Source organism: Leptosomus discolor, chromosome 2, assembly GCF_034619465.1.
Source record: "Leptosomus discolor isolate bLepDis1 chromosome 2, bLepDis1.hap2, whole genome shotgun sequence".
NCBI lineage: Eukaryota > Metazoa > Chordata > Aves > Leptosomiformes > Leptosomidae > Leptosomus > Leptosomus discolor.
Genome location: NC_141392.1, coordinates 125538910 through 125553514, shown reverse-complemented (window position 1 = coordinate 125553514; position 14605 = coordinate 125538910). Strand labels below are relative to the sequence as shown.

The 14605-nt window shown below is 42.6% G+C and overlaps 1 protein-coding gene across 1 annotated transcript in view; it reads left to right on the top strand.

The window, feature by feature from the left end:
• The first annotated feature begins 14305 nt into the window (after window positions 1-14305).
• The window catches only part of HMBOX1 (homeobox containing 1), a 55383-nt gene continuing 55083 nt past the window's right edge, over window positions 14306-14605 (top strand). Inside the window, exon 1 of the mRNA XM_086460495.1 lies at window positions 14306-14340. Coding sequence (XP_086316621.1) covers window positions 14306-14340 — 35 coding nt within the window. The remainder of the gene's footprint in view (window positions 14341-14605) is intronic.

Here is a 14605-nt window from a genome sequence, read left to right as displayed (position 1 = left end):
TCTTCTGCATTTTAACAGATGGTATGGTAATGGTCCTGCTGTTGTAGTGGGGCCTGTGTCCTCAGGCAGGCACCCTGTTCAGCCACTGATACTGCCCTGTGTGGCTTTAAGCCAAGAATTTAGTCCCTCTCTTCACATTTTACTTTTGACAAACTGGTGGTGTTTCTCTTCTCAAAGGACAAAAGCTTTTAATTTGTTATTTTTAAAGGCCTTTTAAAGAACTTACCAAGGAAGGTATTAGTGTAACACAAAGTGATGGCATTATTTTTTTACTATGTGACTCACTCAGAAATTAAAAGGGAAAATGAATTTATCTTCGAAATAAGTGATACCAGCTTCATCTTTACCAAGTGACTTCCTTCTTGCTTCTGCAGGGCGTTGGGGATCAGGGTGAGCTATACTTCAAAACATTTAATTGCATACAGTGAGAAATGAAGAAAACTGAAGTGGATCCGAACAATGTATTAAAAATCGGAACTAAAATGAGAATGATTTCATGTCAAGTGAGACAAATGCGGAGTTGATACTCCAGTGCTTCACACTTCCACTTGTCCTTGGCACTGAGAAAATGAGATTTTTAATATCTGAAAAACAGATTGCTGTGAAGACTCATCCATTGTAAATTTAAGCTGCCTTTATAGCGACTTAAGCCGGGGACAAGATTGTTCATTACATCTGATTCTACAACTGTGGCCATGATTTCCATATTAATATTGAATTTTTTTATTGTCTGTACCAGGAATAGGAAGGGGAGCTGGTAGTGTTTTCCCTGTGTTAGCAGGTAATTCATTTAATGAATAATGCGAAAAGGGCAAAGGTTTGTGAGTTCTTACTTGCGTATCAGCTATAGATAGCGGTGACACCTGCCTTTGCTGCTGTGATCAAACCTGGTCTGGTGCTTTGGTTTATGCTAAAAGGAGGCTGCGAGAAAGAAGGGTGTTGATTCATGATTTCAGAATCATGATTTGTTGGTGACTGACGTTACCTTGGTTTAGGTTGAATTTTTTTGACTAAAACTGTAGGCGAGGGGTTGCTTGTTTCCCATCTGATGTGCCCTTAAATTGCAAAAACATTTAAGCGACCTTTACGTATGTATGGGGGCAGGGAAGGTATTTCTGTGCCGCTGAACTTTAGACCGACGTTGAGTCAAAGACTGTTTGTAACCCTTTTCAATAGCAGCCGTTCTGTTCTGGCATCAGATGGAGGAAGCACCAGCTTCCTCTCTCCTTTCTCGTTAACTGCATTTCCTTTCACAAGACCAGCTACCAAGGCAGACCCGAGGATTCCCCAGCCTGTCTTACTGCTTGGCTCTGCCTGTGACAGTTTGCGATTGCATTCAGACTGTAGCACTGCCGCTTCAGCCTTTAACGTAGCAAAAATGGAGAATTTCTCTTGTTTTCTCCTGAACTTTCTCCTGTTTATTTCTGCTGAAATGCTATCATCCTCTGTCTGCGCTCACAGATTTGGAGTCTCTTGGAAAAGTTCCTTCTTCCTCCTCTGTTCACATCCCAAAATTGGTCTAGATCCTAATGGCTCTTCATTTATAACATCTGAGGTCTGTACCATTTTTTTTCTCTTCCATTAGTATCACTAATATCATTGTCCTGCCTTTGTCGTCTCACACCTGAGTTACTGCAGCCTTTTCTTTGGCTCCCTATCTCATCTCCTCGTGTTCCAGTTTTAATACTGCGTTTCCTGATGATGGAAGGTGATCTTTTCTTTCCTTTGGAGGTTTTGCTCTTTGCTTCTTCCACACTTCTCACCCTGGAAGCAAATCTTTCTCTGAGGAATCCAGTTCTCTATCATTAGCCTCTCTGACCTTCAGAAAGTTTGTGTATATTTAGGTCTAATTTGTTCCTCTTTAGAAAACAAAACAGCTCTCTGTCTTAAACTCAGAATTTGGCAATAAGTCAACAGCATGATCTCACATTTTTCGTGACTGCTTCAGGGAAAATGTTTTAAATGCAGTTAAGAGATTTAACAGAGCAGTGTTTTGGTGTAGACCTATCTTTAAAAGGTTTGGGGTGGCTGACTGCAAGGGGACCTGTGTGTTTGTCTTTTCCATCCATCAGTACTTTGGAGTCACGGTTTCTCTCCTAGGCCACAGTACGTGACCTGTGTCAGTCTGCTGGGACCACTCATCTTGTCTGTGACCTTGCTTTTGGCGACCTCCTTTCCTGGAGAGGAAGAACCCAACTCAAGACCTAGATGGGGGCCAAATTAATTGTTTTGGAAATGGCAGCAGCCAGCTCTCAGCAGTTCCCTCCATGAAAGCACCCAGTGCTTTCCTTTGCCACATCTGGGTGGGAGCAATCATGTGTGAGGGCAGGCTGAAGACCCCTGGGAAAGCTGGTGGCCAGAAGCTTATTGCTGCTACTTCTGGAAGAGCTCACTGAGCTCAGCCTTTTGCCCTGCGAGTGCCTGAGGTTTTTTTTCACAAAGGAAAGAAAGAAAAAAGCCACCTGAGCGATGGTGCTGTCTGTGTATGCCCCATGGGCTTCCTCTGGAGTAGGTACAGTTCTTCCCCAAAGCCTCTCGCAGGTGTGAGAGAGGAAGGGTCCCACCATAGTGTCTGGACCATGCTTAACCACTGAGGAGAGCCAAGATGTGTCCAAGCACAAGGCTTGGTTGCTCATATTGCAGACGTTGCTTTATGGAGCAGAGTAAATCATCCCATGCAAATCCCTGTGCTGCTCTACCCACTTGTTTTCTATTCCAGCTCACATACGCCCATACCCTCAAGTGTAACTATCTCTCCAGTTCTTTCTGTATCTACCTGGATATAATATCCTGCCTTTCTCTTTCCCGTTGGTTAATAGTTTGACTTTTGAAGCAATTTCAGGCCATGTTAGTTTGTGGTGAAAGACATCAGCAGTGATAGCTAAAGAAAACTCTATTAGGTCATTCCTTTTCGGAACATAGTACCTGTCTTCTAAGCTCTTTGCGGATGTTAGCCAAATAATCCTTTTAATAGCTTTTGTGAGTTAAAAGGGTAGGTAACTGTCATAAGGCTAAATGATTGCATAGATTAATTTACTTGTGGCCAAAAGAAATCAATTGTAATTTAAATTTTTCTCCCTGGACTGATTACACTACCAGACATCAACTTTCTCCTTAGGAATCTACCATGTGCATTGAAGTATGTCTGTGATTATATATGGGTCTGGATTGGTTACAGGTTATCCCGAGTAAAGTGATTGAACGTTGCAAGTTTTTAACCTATGGGCGTGCACAAGCTCAGAACACTCCGCTGGTTGGCCTTGTTTAGATCTGTAAAGATCTGGTTAGAACTTGAGTTGTTATGATCCATAGGCTGTTTGGATGTAAAAGATTATTTACCGGACTTTAAGACCATGGGTCTGTTGCAAACCATGCCAAAGCTCCCGCTGAAGTCAAAGGGAGGAAAGAGGGTGCGGCTTTAATGATCCATTTAGAAAATAAAAATTGAAAGAGGATATAAGAAAAGTCAGTGGTTCCAGGGAGCATTTTTCTTAACCACTGTTACATTTGGTGACTGGTGTACATTCTGCTGCCTTTTAGCAGAGGGGTGCGTTGGGTGATTGAGAAGGATCCTGAAGGTGCCCGTCTTTGTGCTTTTTGGTTTTGACCAGCTGTGATTTGGCGCTGCTGCCTGGTGAAACTGCTGTAAGGTTATGCTCCGTAAGCCAGCTGTGTAATTGTAAGTCGGATAACGAGAAGTCAGACTGTATTTGCCTTTCACAGAAACCTCTAACGTTCTTGTGTCTTTTCATTGTGTCTTACAGAATGGTGAATAACACTGAAGACCCTCAAGAGGCTTTATAACGTCCCATCCCCATGTAAAGTATGCTCAGAACTTTTCCAGTAGTGTAAGTACAAGCTAAAAAAACCCACAAAAATTGTTTTTTCTGTTAATTTGTCTAAGAAGAGCAGAGAGATGGTTATGATGATTATCAGCAGTTGGCTAATCAGAGAGTTCTACTGGTTTGGTATTTGCAAGATGTTTAAACCAGGGAACAGTAGCATTTAATTCCTCACTTGGTCTGGCTGATAGGTTATTTCTGTTTCACTGAAAGAGAAGTTCTTCGAAACTCAGCCTTGATCAGAGAAAAGGTAGTGTTAAACGAGAGGTCTCCATACATCTACTGAGCATCCTAGAGGGATACCAGAGCTGTGTAAGAGAGTTTAGCACCACTACTGTGACCGGCACACCCGCCCCGATAGAGGCCAAAACTTCTTGACCGCTGACAGGAAAGAGTTAAAATCAGAAGCCACAGTTTGGGGGTCGAGGGGGTTGAGCAGCTTGGCCACCTGTACACACCTTGATGCTTGACAGACAAGGCCAATGAAACACCTCGGTCAAGAGAAGTTTCTGGACCGCTGACCGTGTGTGACCACAGGCGAGATTCGGCTAGGGTGTAAATGGAGCCCTGTTGGAGGGCGAACGGAGCCAGTCCTCCTCGGAGCAGCAGGCCTGCAGTCAGGGGCTCTCAGGGTCGGGCTGCTGCCTACGGTAACCTCTTGGAAGGCTGAGCACCGCCTCTTCTAGCTGAGAGGGGTGCACAGTTTGGGTCCCCATCCCTAAAGCTTAAGTCGGCTGTGTGGTATTAGTTCAGTTTAACTGCCATCCGAATCTGTGGTTTACTGATGTTTGTCAGAGTGCTAAACAGTTCTGATTAGAATAATTCTCATTTTTTGAGTACCTGTGTCATCTATTTTGAGAGACTCCGTGATAACTACAGCAACTGGTGAAAGGTGATGGGTACACCATTACCATAGTGTTAGATAGCAAAGGCAGAAACCCCAGGGCACCTGACCTAACGTTAGAATGGGTGTGTTGGTCCAGGCAACCACTGCTGTATCTTGAATCCCAGTATGAATGGAAGTTGCCTAAATCTCATCCTTGAATTTGAGCCTATGAGTTTGTTCTTTTAAATGACTTCTGTCGTGAATCTTCAAATGCTGTTTCTTCAGTAAATAAGCAAATGAACTCAAAAGTTTGAAGCTTGTCAGGCTGAAAGGAAAAACTTCACCTGTACTGTGCTGTCATCCACCTCTCTCACTGGCCAGTCCTCTGTTGCTCTTCCTTGTGTCCCTTACAGGCACGAGCAAATGCTTGTCCACTGGCAATCAGATTCTTGAGATACTTTGCCCTCTTGGCTTCTCATTGTACCTTCTGTCGGACTGAGTTGGAAAGAGAAATCCTGTCTACAGAATAGGTGGCAAGAAGCTGGGCTGCTGTGAATGCAGTCAGATTTTCCCAGATGGGTTATTTCAAAGATGAAGATTTATTTGTCCAGTGCATGGACATTCATCGTGCAAGTGGCAGTGCAGTCATGGACTTCTGTAGAGGGAGTCACAGCAAAAAGTAACGACTGCCCAGGGTTTTGCTGGAAACTAAACTACCCGTGTAGTTCAAGAAGACTTCTTGATACAACCGTTAATTAGTTATTTTCTGTCCCTGGTGGCTTAGTCTTCTATTCAAAACTAGTGGTTTCCTACTTTGTTGCCAGTCCTCTGAGCCACCTCCTCTTCTTTCTTTTAGCTTGGAAATATGTTGGATTTCAGTATTAAAATCGCCACTTGAAATTGTAAAGCTCTAGTTCACAGCAGGAAAGAAGTCTGGAGGTAAGGCCACACTGCCCTGTGCATCTTTATTACACCAGTAATTCAGAGTTTGCCGAGTGATCTTAGAGCTCCTCTGTGCTTTGTGTGAGCACAAGGACAGTCTGTCAGCTTTAACTTTGAATCAAGACTTTTAACATAAATTTCCAAACTGTGGGATTACATAGTTTTAATTTCCTGTGCTTTAGCTGGGTTTCAGTCATGTTCTCCCCCTGTGCAGTTTTAGCTGGATGTCACATCATTCTGTTGCTTTCTGGAATCATGGCACATTGATGTGCCCTGTTCAGCAGCTGCCACCCTCCGTCAGAGAAGTAGCAGCTTTTTCGATTTATTCCTCTGTGTGTGCAGTTAATGTGGTCATCGAGAATGCAATGTAAGTATAGGTGAATAATTTTTTACTGAGTGGAAGCTGGGGTGAACCTATTTGGAGGGAATTAGAGAGTATTAAATTAGAGGAAATGGGCCAAGATGACCCATTTAGGTATAAAGTTTCCAGATTAAACCATAGATATCTTTTAAAAAAGGGTAATTGGGCATCGTGTTCAGAAGGGGGAAGAAGAAAACAGAGTCTTAAAAAAAAAATAGTTTTAACTTAAATACTGAGTAAGAGTAAAATTGAACAGTCTTAAAACTAACATGGTTAGAAAGTAGTTTGGTTGCTCCTGCCGCAGGGCAGCATCCTCTGTCAGAAAAGCAAAGTAGGCAACTGGCTGCAGTTACCAACTCACCTGCCTAATTTTTATCCACAGTTGATAGATGAGAGTCAGTACTCGTGAGGAATTTGAGGCATGGTGTGAACACAATGATTCTGGTCTCAGAAGAATTAGTCATTTATTTGAAACGGAGTCCTTCTGTAGCCAATGCAAGTATCTCTCTGTTGGGTTCTTCATAAATGTACTGGGAGTAATTACTTGTACTTCACAGGCTTACGGCGCTATTGATTAATTATTATGTGTTAATAGTGAGGTGTGACCACCCGTATTTGTGTTGCACATTTCAAACTATCTCTCAAAATACGTTTTCTGATAGAACTAGACAGTTTCAACATTGTCACTTAAAAGTTTACCTGAATTATCAGGCCGGTGCTTATGAATCTAACTGCCAGCAATGACAGAGCTGTCTTGGGAGTGAGGAAAAGCCTGCTGAGTGGAAAGAAAATCAGTGTGAGTAATGCAGATGAAAAAGGACTAGATTGAAGCCTTGTCATCATTTAGGAAAAACAACAGAAAGAAAGGAACAGGTATGTGAACGATGGCAAAGTCAGCACACGTTGGAGAGCAGACAGTGGCGTTACAGTGGCTTAGAAACTCACCACGCGGCTGAGCTGTGTTAACTGTCCAGGTTCCTTGAAATGTGACACAAAACACGTTGGTTAAACTTGGGTGGAAGAGGACTTGGCTAATTTGCTCTTTTTGTCTTCAGTGTCAAGGAATTGTGTAAGTAGTTGGCGGCTGTAGGAGCGTGCAGTTGGCATTTGAAGCTTCCTTAACTGAAATGGTGTCTTGTCTGAGCCCATAGTTTTACTTTAAGATAAACCAGATTAGTTAATTCATGATTTCACAGGCAGCTAAGCCACTCTGCAAGGGACCTAAAGGAAATCTGGTTGCATGGGTACCTCTTATGCCTACTTCTGCTTTTGGCCAGATCGGCTTGTCCCCATCTTGAGTTGGTAATAGCAGTTGTCAGAGCCTTCTCTAAGCTAATTCAGCTCACTAAATCGGGCAGAAACTAGCTGTGGATGGGTTGGTTGGTTGGTTGATGGATTTTCCGGCTAGGTTAGTGAGCTGAACTGGTCTGTGGAGATTTCCACCAAGTCCTGGAGCTATGCAGAAGACCAGGTCATAGGTCCGTTGACCCTCTCTGATCTGTCTGCAGCCTCAGGACTTGCATCTGTAGGTGTTTGCCTACTGCACTGAGCAGGACACAGAAAGATTTGGGCTTGCCCTCAAAGTATAGACTGGGTCTTCTCTATGTCATGCAAGAAGAAATTTCCCTGGTTCAGGTCTGGGCTACACAGAGAGATGTTTGTTGCTTTAAGAGCATTAATTAGGACGTGTGTTTCTTTTTGAAATGCTTTTAAATAAAATAAAAGTCTTAATATGGAAGCAACCATGGCCAAAAGCCCATGTTTGTGCCATTATGATTTATATTCTTCAAGGAGCCACTGTTATCTATTCCTGGGTTGTTCTCCAAGTGTAATCTCTATCTTCACTAAGACTGTGTGCCAGTAAAACAACACTTGCAAGCTGTTTCCTAGTGGAAAAAAATAGCTTTGTAGTTAAGCATAAAATTAGGGGTAGGTAAGTTTATTTGCTGGGTTTGGATTTTAGTTTTCTGAAGTAACAAATTTCACTCTTAGGAAGGTGTGTTGATTGTTACTCCTGGTGATAGATCCTGAGGGAGAACGAAGGTGCCTGAAATACTTCAGAATGTCTCTTTACGTGTGGAAGAGAGGTGGTGGAAATCCTGGTGATGGCATTCCTTGAAACTTGTCCTACGCCTTGTCATGCCTGATGCTATAGATGGACCCCGTAGGATGGCTGTATGCGTGGTGAGAAAATGCTCAAAGTTTGGCCAGGCATTTAGTCTGTCATCTTGCAGAATGCCTGTGTGACTTTGAACAAGTTATTTTGACTTGTCTGAAGGGCAGCCCCTTTCCGTGAGGTCTTGGTCTCAAAAATTAGCATAGTTTTACTTCCCTGCCTCACAGGGGTAACCTATAGAAATAGGTGTTTGAAGTACTTAGATACTCCAGCTAGCAGAATTGATAGAGAATTCTGAGATTCTCTCTGGACTTCAGTAAAGGATTGGTCCGATTCTGAAGTGAATTGGAGGAGGCAGAAGACAGCACTAGACTCCCCCCTGTAATCTTGACAGCTGAAAATACGTGCCTTGCCAGTCTGGCGTCTAGGTTAGGCCCACGTCTCAGTTTCATAGCCACAGTGACTCCGTTTCTCCACGTGGGTTAAAGACAGTATTTGGGTGTGTTTGGTGAAATTTGCCTAGCTGTGTAACTCAGCGCACAAATCCTGCCCTGATTCTCTTGCAGAGCTTATATATGCAAAGTTGAGTCTCCGGCTCCCGAATCCAAGAGCTCTTCCTTTGCTCTTGGCACAGGTTTGGGCTTTGGGCCCCGGTTCAGCACTCAGCTGCCACTACAGCTTTTCTCTCTGTTTGTTAGTCCTTCTGATCCCTCATTCTGCCCTTGAATCCAGCCTCAGTTTGAATTCCTGCCTCGTTGCTGTGGAATTTCAACAAGAGTAGGAAACCCAGATTTGAGAATTCGGGACGGTTAGGGTTAGACAGATAAGGTGTCTGTGTGAATCTGTGCCTTGAGTAGAATTCAGAAGTATCTGGCTCCCAGCCCTGTGCTTAGTCAGAGGTCAGTCCCTTTTGTAAGACTTGGATTATGACAATAATTGGCATTTGTATTATATTTTTGCCTTGTAAGATCGATCTCAAGCTCTCTCTTTCCCAAAGAAGTAAAGTGGATACTATAAAGCAGAGTAAGTTACTTACCAAAGTGGAATCAGTGGCAAAGCTGCTAGGGTTTGCTTACTGCCGGTGTGCCAGCATCCAGTAAAAAATACTTTATCAGCAGTGAAGAATTTCAAAGGCTGAGTGGAAGAACAGCTTATGAACAAGTAGTGGATCTGGGTTTGGGGCCCTTTAACTAGCTGAGAAACTTGAAGCCTCCTGAAGAAATGATATGTTGATATTCAGCTCTCAGCTTGCCTTTGGTAATTTGTGTAGCGGTGAGTATTTGATTACGTTGGGTTTATTTTCAGAAGTTTCAGGCTGCTCTTATTAATTGTCACCATTTTGATCGAAAGCGTATGACAGTGTTCTGCATTCAGAAGGCAGTGTTTTGCATTCATAACCAGAACCGGTGACGTTTAACCTCGATAGATCTGCTTGTAGTCTGATTTCGCTGCTCGCTGCAGTGTGAGGCTTTCGTTTCCCTGGGATGAGAGCAGTCATTACAAGCATTACATTTTGTTTGTGAATCAGGATGAATGGGAGTAGAGTCCTCTTTGAAAATCAGAACGAAGAGATGCAACTGCAGGAGATAATTATGCTAACGTATGGATAAGGGTGGCTCTGTGTTCGTTGACATGATGAGCACTTGAGGCCTGATTTTTTTTTTTTTTTTCTCTCTCTTGAAAACTGGTACAACTCCACTGAAAATACTGGAGTTGCAACTGATGAGCATAAGTGTTGGCTCAGATGAGTCAGATCCTTAATCCTCTGTTGCGCCCCAGAATTCATAGCATCAACTACTGTTTTGAAGGCAGCTTTGCTTAATATGGTGCAAAGCTTTGGGCGTTTCTGAAATATTTAAATTGACTGTGAATAAAAGAAGATGCAGTTGTTCAGTAAGAACTGAAAAAGCCGAAGCTTGAATTTCAGAGGACTAGATAGTGTCATGCCCTAAATAGCCTGATTTTGTTCCAGCAGTGCCTTAGAGCTGCACTTGGTGGGTCCCAAGTCTTTGCCTCTGAACGTGCGTGCGTGGTGTGCACAGTTTACTTTGTGATATACGTCAGCAGCTCTGTTTGTGGAACAGCTATAGCTCAGAGTGAAACTCCCTCTCCTGAGCATCTTGCAAGAACCAGCTGCATCCTTTGGGACAGGTAACAGTGGGTGAGGTGTAGAAAAGGAAGGAGGAGTGAGTGAAACCTTGCTTGGGTCATTTGATCTCACAAAAATGTATGGAGAGAGAAACAGTCTTGCGTAATATAAAGCAGGGTTAAAAAAACTAACAGACTGGGCAGCTGGAAGTGGAGTTGCTCTGTAGTCACTGGTTCTGATAGAAAGCATCCTGAGCAGTGGTTCATGGGAATGAGGTTGTTGAATATCAGGCTGGTTGATAAGCAAATATATTGCCTTTGGAAATAGGAAGGCCATCCTTAATATCCGTTTTTGCTTGCTGTCTAGATCAGAGACCTCATGGGGAAGGGAAACCTAGCAGCCCAGTCATACCGAACACGGATCCCTACGCCAGTGCATGGTCTGGGGACTGGGTATGCAAAGCCAGCACAGCTGCTCGCTCTGCTCTGTGTCTTTAGTAGCTGGAGGACATCCATCTCCCCAGTTGTTCAGATGGCAGTTCTCGCTCGTACGACATGCACATGCACACAGGAAAAACAACTGGCAGGCTGCGGAGTTTGAGCTGTGATAAAGGCTGTGATAGTTAAACCACTTGTTTAGTTAACCAGTTGTAGAAAGCCCTGTGCTTTGGGATACCCTACTTCAGCTGAAAAGCGACAACTTTACCTTGTGATTTTGCCCTTCCATTTAAAGGGCAAGACTGTGTTCAGTGACACCAAGAAAGCGCATGTTACGTTGCAGGAAATGATGGTGATCAAGATAAGATTACAAATTCTGGAGATGCTGTTAACGGGAGAGTGTAGAGCTGTTGGGGTCCTGCCCTGGACCAGCACTATATGCCATATGTCAGGGAAGGGTAGAAGTTGGCATCTCTCCTCATCCTGTTTCCCACAGTTGATGTGACTTTATCAGAATCATTCTTAAACCAATTACCAGACCGAGGATCCTGTTCTGAACACTTTGGCTCTAGCCCACAGCCGTATTATGCAGATTATATCAAATATAGGTCTTATATCAAAAAGTGCAACTGGTTTTGTAAGTCTTGAGCTTTGCAGAGCTTATTAGATAAAGCAGTGAATTTTAATGGAAATTTGAAGAAGGACCTCTGCAGAAGAGGATCTCTCCTGATGCTAGCGTACTTCCCACTCATCTACAGTGAGCAGAAGAGTGGAAAAAATGTTTTCTTGTGATCGTTAAAGAGTCCAGAGCCATTTTCTCAAGTGCTAGAGGTGTTAAGGCTGGTGTCTGGCCTTATTCCCAAATGGGTAATTGAATTGCTTTGAACTTCTGCAAGTTCAATTGGACATGGACTTAGCTCATAATTTTTTTTATGGGAATATTCTGCGATGTTCCATCACGTAGAAAGTTAGTGTCAAGTAAATGATTCTTATATCTGTGTGGGCTTGGGCTATGATAGTAGGTGAGAAAACCTTACTGGGTTTTTCCTTACTTCTCTCTATGAGATGCAGGAAGATAGAGGAGTGGAGTACCCCCACTCAAGATCAGTACTTTCAAAGTGGGGAGGGAGCCCCTTATCTAACAGCTGAAATTTATACCAAAAAGTGGCTAAATGAGTCCTGGTGGTATGACAAGGAAAAGCAACAGTATTGAGAGCAATTATGCCCTTAAACAGCTTTTTCTCAGAAAGTGGCATTAGAAGTGAAGAGTGGTGCTTGCATCTGGCTGGTCGAGACCTGCTGGTTATTTTATATCTGTGGATTTGAGAGGGAAAGTAAGTTATTATTATATTTCTTCCTTCAATCTGATATTCAAGTACCTCAGGTTCCTTTTGGATGAGCCACAGAAGATAAGCATGAAGTTTTAATGCTTTGTAGATACCAAGAGGCAGTAAGTGGAATTGGTCCATCTTATTTGGGATGTGACTGCGAACTTAATGTAAGAAATGTAAATAAGTTTGATACTTTAAGCTACCTTTTTTTTTCTGACAGGATCTAAATAAGCTTGATTCGTTTTAAGGGCCACGTTCAGCTGTTAAAATTGGTCAATTTTAGTTTTGATCTTAATTAGTACTTTACAGAGGTCTTGCTTTCAAGATTTTGGGGAGAAAAATGCATGGCAATTCTCCCTTGGTTGGCTCTTTTCCTGCTATCTCCCCAAGGAAATTTGACAGCCCGTGGTGACTGGTGAGAGTTTTGCTAACTGCTCAGAAGATAAAGCACGTGATTAGAAGCTAAGACCTGCTAGTGTTGAGGGTATTTTGCTACACTGGCAGCAAAGTTTGCCTACAGCGAAGCAGTTGGTCCACAGTCTTTGTTCTCAGGAAAAGTATTTGCTATCTGTGTTTTCTTCTGCACATCCCCAATCATTCTGCTTGTCGCTACCTTATTTTACTTGTTACTTTTTCAGTTGATTGTATTTCACAGGGAAAAAGAGGGGGGAAGCAAATTAAATTACAGCTAGCCAGAGGAGTTCAGGAGGATAAGAGGCTCTTACAGCAGTATGGGGGGATGAAGTAGTGGAGAATATCCATTAATTAATGAGGGGAATGAAATTATGATGATTCTAAAATGGCTGATTTACTTAGCTGCTTTGTAAATTGATCTTTAAACAGGGCAAGTTTATGAAAATATTTTAGAAAGGGAAAATAACTGAAGCCCTGCTAGAATAACAGTTCTGAATAATGTTACTGTAGTTATTCATTAAAAAGCAGTAGATAGTTGGCAATGTTGGAACATGTTCAATAATACCACGTTTTGCAATATTTGTTTTGGGGTTTTAATGGAAATTTCCCAGTTCCTGCAGTTGTTTTCAATACATAAAACTCACTTGGAAGCATTGTTCCTAGATCTCATGGTTGTGTAGAAAAGCACATGAAAATGTGAATAGGAGTTCAAAATCAGGAAGACCCATGAGAATGATGTCAGGTGCAGTATGTGCTGTGTGTGTAAGTAGAAGCATTGCATATGACGTTAGTGAGACCAGCAGTGAGACACTGTGTCTGATTTTGGTGTTCTTATCTTTTTAAGCGTTGAAAAACTACACAGAAGTTGTTTAAAACAGTTGGAGTTCTAGAAGAATTCTTTGCACGGACAGACAGACAGATAGATCATTGATTTTGATTTGGGGTTTTGTTTGATTTTTGGTTTGGTTTGGGTTTTTTTTTTTTCCAAATTGTCAGTATTTTTCCAGTGATTGTGTTCAACACAGTCTAATGGATTTAATTTGACAGTAGGTTCGATTACTTTCTGCATGCCTTTAGGAGCAGTCCACAGATTCACAGAACTCTCTAGAACACAAGTGGGAAGTCGTTGAGTGTCTTATTCTTGCGGCAGAGGGTGGCCTTGCCCGGCAGCCCTTGCGTCCCTGTGCGATTGAAATTACCCCACGTGCGCAGCAGATCCCCACTGCATCAAACTGGGGCAAATTGGAGGCCAGATCACTTTCCCACATACAGCCACTTATGACAGGAGGTCAACCATTTCTCTTGCATCCTAAGAACACTGCAGTTCATTATGTGTAATTCACTAGTAATTCGCTAAAGGATACTTAAGATTCACTAAAGGATTATGTGTAATTCACTAAAGGAGATTAATTTGGCCTGAGAACCCAGAGACAGAAGCTCAGCCCTGACATTGTAGACAAATGAGGAATCACACCCAAATTTTAAAGCGAATGACTGGCCACGGCCACAAACTGTTGCTTGACATTTTTGAAGCCATCTGGAAAGTCATGCTTTTGTCAGATGCAAGTTTTTCGGTTCATGGGGTTAGAAGGACAAAATTTATACGTTTCTAAGTCTGTGACAAACAGGAGATTAAACCAGATAATCCAAAGTATGTTTTAGTATTAAACGTTGAAGAGTCAGTAAAGTAGGAATTTTGAGTAGAGGTAGTTCTGGATGGAGGTTCTGGTTCATTAAATTCTCCAGTTCAGCAGAGTAGTTGAGCACACGAAACTTGGCATTGACAGATAATCCAGGAAATTGTGACATTAGGAATGCAGGTAAGAAATGCCAAAAATGGTTTTATCCCTTAGGAAAGGCAAGCTGGCATATCTAGTGCAAACCATCTCAAGGCCAGATATTTAAGAAGAGATTTTCTGTTTGAAAATGATGCTGCTCGGAGCTGACATGGGGGGCTCTCAGGCTGTACAGGAGTTTGTGATGTGAGTTGGTAAGTCAGCGTGACACTTCTCTTTTCGCAGAGCTTGGGGAAAAGGACTGAGCAGCCCTGTCTCCCTCAAAGCAGAGGCCAAACCTAGAACACAATGTCTGTTTCGAGCTCCTTGTCAAGCTCTGAACGTCTCAGTCTGAGATGTGACTTCCAAATTTTAGTTGTTACAATTCCAGTCAGTTGCTAGTCTAATGCTGTGTTGGCTGCTGTGCCCTCCTTTTAGGAGAATAATCTGGGTGCTTGTCTTTTAAAATTTA